We start from the raw sequence: 14338 nt of genomic DNA, 5'->3' as shown, positions 1-14338 counted from the left end.
AAGGCTCAAGCCAACCATGAACTGGAAACAGCTGGAAAACCTGAAATTTGCAGTTCCCTAAATGGACAAGCCAAATGCATTCTTTTGATTAAATCATTAGTTATTATTAATCTCTGGCTCCCCACCAACGCGCAGCAGATGCCTCCCCCACCTTGAGCCTGGTTCTGCTGGAGGTTTCTTCCTGTTAAAATGGAGTTTTTTCCTCCCAACTGTTGCTCAAAGGGGCTCGTCTAGTTTTTGTGATTTTCTCCCCATTATTGTACCTTATAATAAACAACACTTTGAGATGCTGTTGTTGTTGCTGTTATTATTGCTATATAAATAAAATTGAATTGAAAACAACTGTTTTTGTTAGGATGCCTGGGTCGTTGACCCAGGGTTTTTGAGTGTATTATTATTTATAAATTCTAGTCTCTGGTTTCTTTGTTAGAGTTCTGTCTTTTGGTTTATGTCTCTGTCTTCTCTAGTCGCTCTGTCTCCCCTGTCAGCTGTATCCCCTTGTCTAGTTCGCGTCTCTGTGTATCCTTAGTTGCTATATCCCCATGTCCAGTCTGTGTCTGTGTCTGCCCTGGTCCCACGTCTCTGTTCCCTCTGCAGTGCCTGCATGTGAGTCTGTGTCTTTTGTTCAGTCTGTGTTTTGTGTTTCCTGTTTTACTTTGAAGGTCTCTGTCTCATCTCAGTGTGTTCAGTTTACGCTTCCTTGTCTCGTCAGTTCTGATTTGCCCCACCTGTGTTTCCCTCCTGTTACCTATTCCCTGATTGCTCCCTCTGTGTATTTAAGCCCTGTGTTTCTTTGTGTCTGTGTCGTGATCTGCCGTTTACTTAGCTGTGTGTTCTGTCAGTCCTCCGGTTTAAGTTTATTTTGATTTTTCCCAGTTATGTTATATTTGAGTTTAACATTAAAGCTGTTTTGAGTTCACGTTTGTCTCCGGAGTCTGCACCTTGGGTCCTATTCCTGTCTGCACACAGCCGCCACATAACAGAAGATCGCGACCAGAACATGGACCCAGCAGACTCCGTGTGGTATCGGCGACCCGCAGTTTCTGCCTTCCTCAAGGAGAGCGTGAGGCAGGAGGCTAAGCATGCCCGGGAGCTCGAGTCACCCTTCTATGGGTCACGTTTGGCTTGGGGAGGGCCCCGCAGCCTCCAAACTGCCATGGCTACGGCCGAGCCGGCGCCTATGCCTCGGGCAATCAGGTTGAGCACGTGCTCATTTTCTCCAGTCGCTACACCTCCGCCTTCACCCCTGGATTACCAGTCCGACAAGAGGGTTAAGCGGCGGAGGAAGAAGGATTACGTGACGCCGGACGTTAGACTCACTCCGCTGCAGTCCTTCGCTCTGTTTTTGGCTCTGCCACGTTCTGAGCTTCACAAACTCTCTGCTTCCTCATCGCAGCCCGGTCTTTTGGAGGATTCGCAGCCCAGTTCGCCACCTCCCACTTCCCGGAGAAAGCGACGCTCACGCAGTCGCCACTCTGTCTCTGCTGAGCCACTCCCCGTGGTGAGTTATAATGACTGTTTTCATTCTGCTCCCTCTGAGCATGATCATGTGAACACTATAAATTCTGAGACTGTGAAAACTGTTAAGACTGTTAGACGTGGTGGTGGTAGGAAGCTAAAAAACATTTTAGAGGAGTCTGTGTTTGCTGAGCCTGCTCCTTCGCACCGTTGTGTTCCTGCTCCCAGGGCAGCTCGGGCCCAGCATTCCCCTGCACCTGTTTCTGTGCTTCAGGTGAGAGAGGCTGAGGTCCAGTTGGTACCTGCTCCGGTGTCCAGACCGGCTGAGGTTCTGCCTGTCGCTGCACCCGTACCAGCTCCTCGGGTGGGGACAGCAGCTGCCCAGCCATTGACGGTGCCTGTCCCGGCTCCCAGTGTGAGGATGACCGGGAACCAGTTAGCTCCGGCACCCGTACCTTCTCCTCGGGTGGGAGTGGCTGGTGTCCGGCAGGTACCTGCACCTGTTTCTGACCTCGCTGGAGGCTCAGGTGAGCCCGTCCAGCAGTTTTCTTCAGGTTCTGGAGGCTCAGGGGAACTAGCTCAGCTTACTGCTAATCCACCACCTTACCCACCATTACTACCATCTTTACAACAGTCGATACATATTAAACTTCTCTCCATAGCTCAGACTTTAGCTCACCTATCGGCTCAGTCACCTGCTCAGTTACCACCTCAGTCGTTTACTCCACCGTCTGTTCCCGCTGGAGGGTCCGAGGGGCCCGTTCAGCCTCCTGTCTCCGCTGGAGGGTCCGAGGGGCCCGTTCAGCCTCTTGCCTCATCAGCTGGGGGTCCGGGAGGACCCAGCCAGCACATCCTAGTGTCTGCTGACGGTTCTGGCGAGACCATTCAGCCACCACCGGCTCCACCGCCTGCAACCTCAACATCCACGCCGCCTGCAGCATCTGCTTCCGCCTCGCCTGGTCCAGCCTCCGAGTGTTCAGCTGCGCCTGGTCCAGCCTCCGGGTCTTCAGCTGCGCCTGGTCCAGCCTCCGGGTCTTCAGCTGCGCCTGGTCCTGCCTCGCTCCGTCTAGCTTTGTTTGCGCCTGAGGTCCCCATGCTGTCTGGTCCTGCTCGTCTTGTCCGTCCTGCTCGTCTTGTCCGGCCTGCTCGTCTTGTCCGGCCTGCTCGTCCTGTCCGGCCTGCTCGTCCTGTTCGGCCGCTTTCCAGGCCGATGACTGGACGTCATTGCCGTCATGGACAGCCCCCTGAACTATGTCGCCGCCGGTCCCTCCCGGCCGGCCGGCCTCCTGACCTGCTCCGTCGCCGCCGGTGCCTCCCGCCTGCCCGGCCCCCTGAACTGTTTTCTGGGCTCTTGGGCCACCAGCCTCCGGGCCGCCCCCCTGAACTGCCCGGGTTTGGACTATCGTGCCGTCAGCCTCTGGGCCGGCCCCCTGACCTTTGTGTGAACTGTTTTTCCTGGCCGCCTGCGCCTGTCGTGAGCCTGTGTTTTGTTATGTTGCTTTCCGGGCTCCGGTGTTTGCACTTTTTTTTTTTTTTTTTTTTTTTTGTTTGTTTCTGGCTCCTTGTTTGGTTTGTTTCGAGCCCTCCATCCTGTTTCCCCCACCGCCCACCCTGGTTGGGTTGTTTTTTTTTTTTGTTTTGGTGTTTCAGTTTGGGCTGTCTGGGAGCCAGCCCTTTAGGGGGGGGTACTGTTAGGATGCCTGGGTCGTTGACCCAGGGTTTTTGAGTGTATTATTATTTATAAATTCTAGTCTCTGGTTTCTTTGTTAGAGTTCTGTCTTTTGGTTTATGTCTCTGTCTTCTCTAGTCGCTCTGTCTCCCCTGTCAGCTGTCTCCCCTTGTCTAGTTCGCGTCTCTGTGTATCCTTAGTTGCTATATCCCCATGTCCAGTCTGTGTCTGTGTTTGCCCTGGTCCCACGTCTCTGTTCCCTCTGTAGTGCCTGCATGTGAGTCTGTGTCTTTTGTTCAGTCTGTGTTTTGTGTTTCCTGTTTTACTTTGAAGGTCTCTGTCTCATCTCAGTGTGTTCAGTTTACGCTTCCTTGTCTCGTCAGTTCTGATTTGCCCCAGCTGTGTTTCCCTCCTGTTACCCATTCCCTGATTGCTCCCTCTGTGTATTTAAGCCCTGTGTTTCTCTGTGTCTGTGTCGTGATCTACCGTTTACTTAGCTGTGTGTTCTGTCAGTCCTCCGGTTTAAGTTGATTTTGATTTTTTTCCAGTTATGTTATATTTGAGTTTAACATTAAAGCTGTTTTGAGTTCACGTTTGTCTCCGGAGTCTGCACCTTGGGTCCTATTCCTGTCTGCACACAGCCGCCACATAACAGATTTGTATAACTGTGTATAATGGGTCCACTGCATTAACTGTCAGCCAGATATCTATAACCAAACAGCATCTTGGTTCTCTTGGATCATCCTCAGGTATCTCGGGTATCTCGGTGTTGCCATGTCTCTAGAGCAACACTCTAGACAGTTAATTAGGAAACATCTCTAAACTGCAAACGTTTTTGTCTATATCTGAGTTAGAAATGATTATTCACGCGTTTATTTCTTCTCGCTTAGATTATTGTAACAGTCTTTTTCTTTGTTTGAGCAAAAAGAATCTTGACCGTCTTCAGTTGGTCCAGCTGCCTCAAGGCTTTTAACAAAGACATGAAAAAGAGAGCATATTACACCAGTGTTACGCTCATTACACTGGCTTCCTGTGCATTTTAGAATTCATTTTAAAATTTCAGTACTGACTCTTAAAGCTTTGAATCATGACGCTCCTGCCTATATTTCTGATCTCTTAGAACGTCACGCTCCCTCTCGCAGTCTGAGATCATCTAATCAAAGGCGGTTGGTAGTTCCCCGAACACATTTTACAACCAGAGGTGATCTTTTAGAGCGGTGGCCCCCAGGTTGAGGAATTCTCTCCCTCCATCTCTACGTTGCCTTAATTGTATTTATTCTTTTAAACATCATCTTAAGACTCATTTATTTAGACTAGCTTTTAATTAGATTTCCACTGCATGTTTCATTGTACTGTTTTATGTTTATCTGTTTTATATTACTGTGAAACACTTTGTGTTTTTATCCTGTGAAGAGTGCTATATGAATCAATAAAGTAAAGCAATTAAAAAAAATCACATGGTCAACTTAATATTCCCTAAAGCTGAGAAACAAAAGTCACTACATTTTTAAGATGTAGTGAGATGAATGCTTACAATTAATGGATCTTTTGTCATCAATCCATCATCCATTCATTCAATTTCAGCTTTAAATGTATCCTGTTTTGTCCCAGTTGACAGCAGCTGGAAAAATCCCATTGTCTCCTGACCCAGGTCTATAACTATAGCTGTATCAGAAAGGAGAGTTTAAACCTCATCTTAAAAGTAGAGATAACATCTGTCTCCCAAATCCAAACTGATAACTTTTCAGCAGGAAGTCTTCATATCTGATGGCTTTGGTTCCCGTTTGACTTGTAGAAAATCTAGAAACTACAAAGCATTTTTTTTAGAACCTGATGAAATTAAAAATAAATGAATAATTTAATTTTTGCAATCTATTCCTTAAAAATATATTATTAATTTGTGTGTGTGTGTGTGTGTGTGATATGGCTGATAATTAACATTGTGCTTGTTATTGTACAACAGCATTAGTTCATTAGAAAATAAAATCAGTGGTAACTATCGTACTATAGTGCTTTAGTCTCCATTCTATCCTCCCTGCATAAACAGAGGATGGAAGGAGGATAACTTTATACTAGAAAGAGCTTTTTACCTCCATGTCTACGCTCTCCTTTGCAGTAATTTGGTATGCAGAGTATGAAAACATACCTGGTTATCCATTTTTAGGCAACAATCATGTGATTTCTGGCAATTAAAGTCAAGTTTATAGTAATACAATAGCTGTTACTGGTGTTGTATATAATATACATTTTTGAATATCTCCATATTTGTCTCTTCACTCCTTCACTTCATCTTCTCTCATTCTTTTCCTCCTCCCCCGCTCCCTGATGGCAGTATCCTACATACAAGCTGTGGTGTTCTACTCATTTCCATTTTTCTTTTCTTCACTGGAAGTAATAAATGGCTGGGTTGCTGGAGAGATCTTTTATTCTATAATGATAAGAGCTACTATTGTGTGTTTTTCCTTTCCTGTAGGGTTCTGATACAAATGAGTTATTAGACCCTGGTAAAATACCAGGGTCCATATTATTAGCCCTTATGGAGCCATAGCACCAACTACTGATGTGCAATGATGTGCTTTAGTGAGAACTGAAGGTTGACTTCCAATTTACACAAATTATAAACTCTTTGCTAAAAGTAAAGATTTGAGCTGTTATTTAAGGAAGCATCGTGTCAAAAGAAGAAAAAAAGAAAATGGTACACCATAAAGAAAGAACAAAGCAGCAGATGGATATGCAAAGTTAACACAACGTTAACACAAAGTGTCAAGAACTGACATGACATGACCGAACGGGCCTAGCAGAGGTAGGAAGTGGAAGATTTCAACGACTCTGGAAATGAAACTACTGAGAGATGTTTCTCCGGAACAACTGTGAACACACCAGTGAAAGACTTAACCAAGTCAGGAACTGCAGCCTCAAAGAAGACAAACACTAGAACCTGCACAGGAATAGACTGCAAGGTTATAGACTAAGACAATCTCCACTTCTGCAGAAGGCACACCTTCAAACAAGTATATTAAGGACAACCTGGAGAAAGATTATGCATACTAAAAATGCATCCTTTGGTTAATGAGAGAAAACTGGAGCTCTTTGGCAAAAGAAACACTGCTTATATTTAAAGAAAAAGAGAGAGGTGTACAACCCAAAGGACACCATACCTATAATGAAACAAGTTGGTGGAGGGATATACTGTGAGGATGCTACTGGAACGAGCAATCCTGTCATGATGGAAAGAATTTTGAACAAAAGGAGTACATGCAAAGATTTTGAAAGAATATCTCAAGCAGAAATTGCTCCTGGTGAAAAACTACCACACAGCAAATCCAGCATGTCCAAATTAACACTGTCAGATTTGATTTCAACACTATTAAAGTGTCTATATGGGTCCACACCAGAGAGTGTTAATTTAACTCTTTTTGGTACGTTAACTCTGATTTAGTGTTAAACACCAAATCTGTCTGGAGTTGATAATTTAACACTTGGTGTTAAGAGTTTATATATTAACTCTCAAAGAGTATTTTAGTTTAACTACGTAAGAGTTATCTTCTAATTAATTCTAAAAAGCGGGAATTTTCCTGTTCTGAACTTCTAGAAATTTCTTTGGAAATAAACATTTAGTAAAAAGACGCAATGGTTTTTGAAAAACATTTATTCTGAACTGTGCACCACAATTTCAAAACATTTTCTGAAAGATGTAACAGTGTACATGTTCTCACTTTCATTAGAATTTTGTTTATCAAAAGGTCTGACATAGGTGAGCTGGTAAATGCAAATAACAGCATTCTCATCACTTATTTCTTCAATACAATATGCATGTCCTTCATTCATCACTTTGTGGAACTTCAACGCACTTCTGCTCCCCCATATTCCATCTTCACAAGCATATCCTATGTGGAGATTGAATAAAAATTAGTTGACACTAATTAATGCCTTTCACACAGCTTTGTCTCAACTCCAAAGAGCCACAGAAGTAAAAGCTAATAATAATAATTGAAACAATCTTTGAAAAAACGACTTACCAAGCATGGCAAACAACTCAAATATGTAGAGCAAAATGTTCTGAAACGGCTTCACTTCAGCTTCGATTGGAGCCTATGGTGCTGGGGGCGGAGTCTGTGAATTTACTCTATTGGTGTCATAGCCCCTGTAGGAGTTCAGAGTTAAGAGGTCAAGAGTTAATGTTTCCATTGTAACACCTCCAGATTTGACATAGAAACACTCATTTTTAACACTCGATTTTAACTACTATCATTTTACACCTCAGAGTTACATTAAAAGAATGTGACTCTACTTAGAGTAAAATTAACTCTACTTTTGCAAGAAGACTACTAACACCAAAACATTTAACACTTTTGAATTTGCTGTGCACTTGAAGACCAAAGTGAACATTATTAACTGGCTTGCATAAAGATCTAACTTGAATCCCTTTGACAATATGTGGAGTGAACAAAAGACCAAGGTTGCAGATGTCAGAAGACCCTCAACAAATGGCCTGGGATTGCTCAGGAGATGCTTGTAAGGCTTGAAAATACAACAAATAACTATAACAAAACACTAATAAATGAATCCAGATAAAAGGATACACATGAGGGGTAATAATGTTGACCCTGGCAGTGTTCGGTTTTTGTGAAATAATTGTGTTTCTTTGTACAACTGCAAGTAAAATAATGCAAGCATCCAAGATAAAGACTGGGATGTTTGGATAAGCTTGCTCTGTTTAACAGCTCTTGGGGATTCCTTTAGAGAATACGAATTTTTCACAAGGGCTAATAAATCTGTCCATGTCTGTATATTTTCAGTGTGTTGCTCTTCCTATCATACATCCTGTGGCTCTCGCTGTAATATGCTGTATTCTGCTTTATTTGTTGGACAGAGAAGCTGCTATTTACTATTCTCTTGAGTCATGCATACAGCCTCTTGTAGGTAACATTATCAGTGCATATGAACTCTTGAAGTTATAGTAATTATCTGCTGACAAACCCAGCAGATAAAAATATTTCTCTTTCCCCTACCAAATCTGCTTCTCCACCAATTGCATTTTACTACTTCCTCCACTGCTAACAATTTTGGCGATGCTTCCAAAGCCACCATGTTTGGACTGTAGAGGCCTACCCACCTTATCTTAGCGCTTAAGATCCTATCAACTTTTTTAAGATCACTTGCTCCTCATTTACAGACACTGTTGCTCCATTTAAACTGAGGAAGCTCCGGCCTAAACAGTCAACCTTGATGAATGACATCATTAGAGCTCTTAGAAGGGAACGCAGAAAATCAGACAGAAAGTCGAAGCGGGACAAACTTCAAGTTCCTTTTGAAATCTTGAAAAACTATCTTGTGAAATATCAAGAATCTTTAAACGCTGCAAAATAAATGTTTCCCTCCTATCACAGCATCAACTGTTATCTCTGCCTCCTTCTATACAGTTCAGAATACCTCTGCTGTCAGATGCGAAGAATTCCTACAATTCTTTACTAGTAAAGTTAGAATATTAGGAGCGGCATTCCCACTGTGTGATTCCGATTCTTTTGCCTGCTTATCTCATCTGACCTGTCTTGTAAAGATGATTTCCTCCATGAAAACCACAACCTGGGCACTAGACACTGTGTCCTCCACACTTCTGAAAGACACATTCAACATTGTTGATCCAAGCATCCTGTCTATCATGCCATCCAGAGTAACTAAGTAATTGATTAGCTATCATGTTACAAAGATTTTAGGAAAGGTACAACTTCAGTTTCATTTGAATATAAAAGTATATATGCCTTTTAGACATTACTTCACTTTTACTAGTTGCTGTGCATCAACCTTCCTTTTGTCTCAAGAATTCTTGAAAGAGCAGTTGTAAAACAGCTGCTGAGTTTTCATTGAACACTCAGAATTCATCACAGTACAGAAGCAGCGTTAGTGAAGGTTAGTATCAGAATCAGAAAACTTTATTGATCCCTGGGGGAGATTATTTTTCATTACAGTGCTCCATTATAAACAAACAGTAAAAAAGACAGACAATACACAACTAAGAATAGCACCATATATACATGCATATATATACATAAAGTCACTTATTAATAAATAGCTGAAAAGGGAAGAACATGTGCAAAAAGGGTGTAGCTGTTGCAGTAAACAGTGTGTTAAGTGGAGGAGTTGTACAGGGAGCCACAGGCAGGAAAGATTTCCTGTGTCGTTCAGTGGTGCATTATGGGTAATCTCAGTCTCTCGCTGAACGAGCTCCTGTGACTGACCAGCATGTCATGGAGTGGGTGGGAGGTGTTATACAGCATTGTCTTTATCTTGGACAACATCCGCCTCTCCGACACCACTTTGAGGGAGTCCAGCTCCCCACAACATTACTGGCCTTACGAATCAGTTTATTGAGTCTGTTGGCATCTGTAATATTTAACATTGTTGTCAATACATTTTTCAAAAAATGCCTCTCTGTGCAAAATGGGTTTAAAAACATAAACTGTGGGATCCTGTTTGTCCGTGATTTGCACAGCCCAGCGCTGCTCCCGACGCAGGGAAAACCAATCCTGCAGGGGAGACCTACCTCGGCACTTGTGCAGGTGAAACCAAAGGGAAGATTTGCTTCACCTAGTTTTTGGCTTGGAAGGAAGTTGGTTTGGAAACATATTTGGCGATGCTTCATCTCCTGCTTTGCATTTGTGTGGGCGCCCGTAAAAAACCTGTCCATTATGCTAGCAGTGTACAAGCGTTCTATTTTTTTTTCCATACCCCCCTCTGCGCCCCTAGGGGGCGGGCCCCACACTTTAGGAACCTCTGGGTTAACTGGTGATTAGTGCAGATGAAAGAGAGCTGATAATGCGCTCTACAAAACTTCTCCCAAATCTGTCTGCTGTAGTTTCTCACCAACAAAATATCTACACATTGGAAATTTGAGATTGCCTTAAAAAACCAAATGGCCTAGGCTCTGTGGTCCATTTCCCTTAACTTGCTTGGCAAGATGAAACAAGATGAAACAATCTTTGCTCTCGTAATTGTAATCAAACGTGACAGAAATGGATGAAGTAACACAGCTGAGTCAAAGTACCCCAAAGTATTACATCCCTCATTATCATTCAAAGGAGACGTACTCGTGTTGTGTTATATTTCAAATGTGGATTGATACAGAGAGTTAGATGGAGAGTATAATTACCAAAACAATGATGGGAAGTGTGTGTGTGTGTGTGTGTGTGTGTGTGTGTGTGTGTGTGTGTGTGTGTGTGTGTGTGTGTGTGTGTGTGATCACAAGGTGGTGTAACATAACAAGGAAATATAGGCATACTAAGACACTCAGGAAATCTGATAAAAGCAATGGTCAGGTTACAGTTGCCTATTCCATCTGTCTGAGTCATCCATCTCTGTATCCTCCATCCATTTATCTATTTGGTCCTCTTTCATTCAGTTTAGTCTTCTTCACAAAGATGTTTTTGAAACTATTATTTTAACAATATTTTAAACATATGGATGCCTCACGCCTGGCCTAATGATGATTCCTAGATCCATGACCTCCAACTTGCACTTGGGTTTTTTGCAGCCAAGTGCTCCTAGGATGACAGTTAACACCTCCAAGTCCGACACCATGGTTGTAATAATGAAAAACATGGTTCACCCACCCTGGGTTGGTAATACGTTTCTGACCCAAGTTGTGCGATGGGCTCAATCTGTGACCCATCATTTTGTGTCACAGATTTTGTATTGTAGTGAATTTCTTATATTAGCATTGAAGATATGTTAAGTTCTTGTTGCTGCAATTATTAGTTAGGATTTGAGAGTCTTAGGACTTTGTTATTCATTGTTTATGTTAAGCTCATCTAGTTATCTTAAGCTCCTAAGTTGCTCAGTCTTTGCTCGTTTATTTGATCCCTTTGTGTCATCGCCCTCTGTGATTTAGTCTCCCTTGTTGGTTCGTGTGGTTAACCTGTCATGTTTCATGTCTGTCGTGTGTTTCTCATGGTCAAGCTCATGTCATGTCTGCGTCCGTCATGTTTCCTGTTGAATTTGAAAGTCTTGTTTCCATGTTCCATGTGCTTAGATCACAACAACAACTGTCATGTTGGATCGCGCAAATATGACAAAGATATCAGTAGATTGTCCCAACGCAATGAAACTGGAGTTTCGAGATTGTACTCAAATTCAAACTCAGTAGTGAAAATGAAAAATATGCACATATTTATCTCAAATGTTTACTGAGTTCACTCTATCTCAAATCATCACATTTTTACAACATTTTCTGCTCTGCCATCTCCAATTTGAGTAAGTTTTTCAAGTTCCAAAAAATTCTGCACTGTAAAAAAAAATCCTAATATAAAAGTATATTACTGTGTATTTTACAGTTTTGTACTGTTCTTCTAGAATATCATTAAATTTACATCAATAGACTGTGATTTCACATTTCAAATGTAAATTAACGTAAAATCACTGTAATGTAATCGAACACAATTTTCTTGTTTTTTAAATGTATTTGTCTGTACATATGCATATTTAGATTGTTAAAATACATTTTTTTTTAACCTTTATTTAACCAGGAAAAGTCCCATTGAGATTAAAAACCTCTTTTTCAAGGGAGTCCTGGCCAAGAGGCGACAACATGTTGAAATTACAAAGTTACATACATATTATAAGTAACAATTACATTTTAAAAACATTTTTCTCTGGCTCTCTCAATCTGGACTTAAAAGCATTTAATGAAATAAGATCTGCTATCTTCCAGTCTTTTTGCATCATGTTCCATGTGAAAGGGGCAGCATAAATAAAAGCCCTCTTTCCCAGTTCCGTTCTGACAAATGGAACATTGAGCAAAAAAGATCGCTTGAACGCAGGCTGTAAGAAACAGTACTTCTCCGTGTGAGCAGATCGCAAATGTAGGTGGGCATTTGTCCAAGCAGGGCCTTATAAATAAAGATGCACCAGTGAACAAACCTCCTGGAGGACAACGAAGGCCATCCCACTCGAGCGTACAGATCACTACAATGGGTCAAGGCCCTACAGTTTGTAATAAACCGTAAAGAGGCATGATATACTGAGTCAATCTTATGAAGACACTGGGCGGAAGCATTCATGTACAGCAGATCACCATAATCTAAAACAGATAAAAATGTGGCATTTACAAGACGCTTTTTTGTCTCAAAAGAAAAGCAAAATTCAAATACATTCACAAATGTATCATGATTTCACAAATATTTGTCCATTATTTGGAAGATTGAACTGTTAAATTCAAATGTAATGCTATGGAAAAGTATATAAAATGATTCTTATAAACTTTTGTTACATCAAATAATAATTATTATTATTGTTATTTAGGGCGATCGTGGCTCAAGAGTTGGCAGTTCGCCTTGTAATCAGAAGGTCGGTCTCGTTCGTTGTGTCCTTGGGCAAGACACTTCACCTGCCACCTACTGGTGATGGCCAGAGGGGAATTGTAAAGCGCTTTGAGGGTCTCAAAAAGCGCAATATGAATGCAATCCATTATTATTTAAACCAACTGTTAACTGTATATTTCTGTACATTTAAGTATTATTATTCATATTGCCGCATTCATTGACCTTGTTTATAGGTAATTTCATTAGTTAATCACATTAAATTGTTCCTAATTTAATGTTTAAAAGCACTTGAAAAAGGCAAAATCCCATGTAAAATTAGGGCAACAAATTGTATTTTCATTACTGGAAATAACCGTATTTTTATGAGTAAGTTATTTTCTGTTATTTTACGGTATTGTTTTGGCGCCCCAGCTGCTGGAATATTACTGTTTTTTTAAGATGTTTTTTCTAACAGTGTGGTTTTATTATATTCTGTACCCTGTTTGACGGTAAGTCGTTTGATCGCTGAAGACTCAGTGGATGGCGTAAAGCACTGGCTGCATGTGGTTTGCTCTATAAAAGCGATTTACAGTAATTGCTAATTTTAGAAGTGCTATATTTAAATAGCATGTCAGTGTGTTTCCCACTGTCACTCACTGACATGTATTTTGTGCATTAAAGCTTTTTTTGTCTAAAAATTGTTCTAAGCCAACAGTTTATCCAAATAGCCGCTGAGATGTGAGGTCATACATGTACACAGAATAAACATGCATGTATGAAATTCAATGATATTTCCTTCCTGCACAGTTCCCAGTAGCGTGCTGGTTTGAGCTGGAGCACGCCTTCAGTATGCCTGTCACGCCTGGTCTTATGAGAGTCTAACTCCAGCGTAAAAACCTGATCTCACAAGTCAAGCGTGTAGGAGTCGTTTTTAAAGCAGCTACAGTGGTCACGTATTAATTGTTAACTCCAGACAAAGTCTCTGCATTTCCTGACCCGAGCTCACCTATCAGCCCGTGCCTCGTCTCTCCGCTCTCTTTTCTCATTAGACTGAGTAGAAGCATCGGCAGTTGCTACACTTTGAGAGTAGGCGGCAGTGCTCAGGGAGAAAATGAGAAAACAGTTTAGATCCTACTATCCTGTCCAATACTGTTATTAAGAGGATGGAGCATCATTCATCACATCTCCCATTGACTGCAGTCCTTTCACCTCTCTATTACTTCATTAAAGCCGCTGTGAGGCAAAGGAAAGAAAACAGAGACGTCTTTGCCAAGTTGCCGAGCAGATATTGACTTGTATTCAAACTGCCAAGCAAAGCAGTTAAATCAGATTTGAGAAGATTCAATTAAATGTTTTGTGTTAATGTATCCCTCTGCCACTGTTCCAAAAATCTGACATAAATTTAATATGCTGAGCTTGTGACTGTGCAGTCATCTTGATGGGAAAAACAAAGAAAATTGTTCCATTTCATGGAGGACTGAAGTCCTGCAATACTGTACTGATACTTTTCTCTGCTTCTGTTTTCTCAGCATGTAGTCTGTGTCTATATACCTGTGTTTTCATGGTCAGTGTGCACTTTTCTTTCAGTGGTGTTAAAAAGTATTTCAAACTCAATAAGCAGTTCAATACATCATTGTAGTAGGAGGAAATGTTCCCTTTCAAATTTATGGAAATTTCATTTTGTCTGCAAAGCTTCAGGAGAAAATTAGATGTGCATATGCTTAAAAGTCGGCTGCCACGATTGGGTAAGTGCCAGGCATACCTCAGCATGATTCACTGTGCCCTATGCAGATTGAAAATGTACAAGGTCACACACAGTCACAAAGACAGATTACAGGAAACTACATGAAACATACAGGAACACACAGGAAAACCTATCAATCCCATTTTCAAATGTGATACTGAAGATTGAGCT

General features: G+C 41.6%; 1 protein-coding gene across 1 annotated transcript; it reads left to right on the top strand.

The window, feature by feature from the left end:
- Positions 1 to 994: 994 nt before the first annotated feature.
- LOC146393026 (uncharacterized) lies at positions 995 to 8813 on the top strand. Its single transcript, XM_084938504.1, has 3 exons — positions 995 to 1795; positions 1895 to 2899; positions 8688 to 8813. The coding sequence occupies exons 1-3, from the start codon at positions 1001 to 1003 to the stop codon at positions 8811 to 8813; spliced, it is 1926 nt and encodes a 641-aa protein (XP_084794630.1). The 5' UTR covers positions 995 to 1000.
- The last annotated feature ends 5525 nt before the right edge of the window (positions 8814 to 14338 follow it).

This window comes from Perissodus microlepis, chromosome 2, assembly GCF_051167445.1.
Source record: "Perissodus microlepis isolate ML-2025 ecotype Zambia chromosome 2, ASM5116744v1, whole genome shotgun sequence".
NCBI lineage: Eukaryota > Metazoa > Chordata > Actinopteri > Cichliformes > Cichlidae > Perissodus > Perissodus microlepis.
The sequence above is the reverse complement of the archived record's forward strand: the minus strand, read 5'-3'. Positions and strand labels throughout refer to the sequence as shown.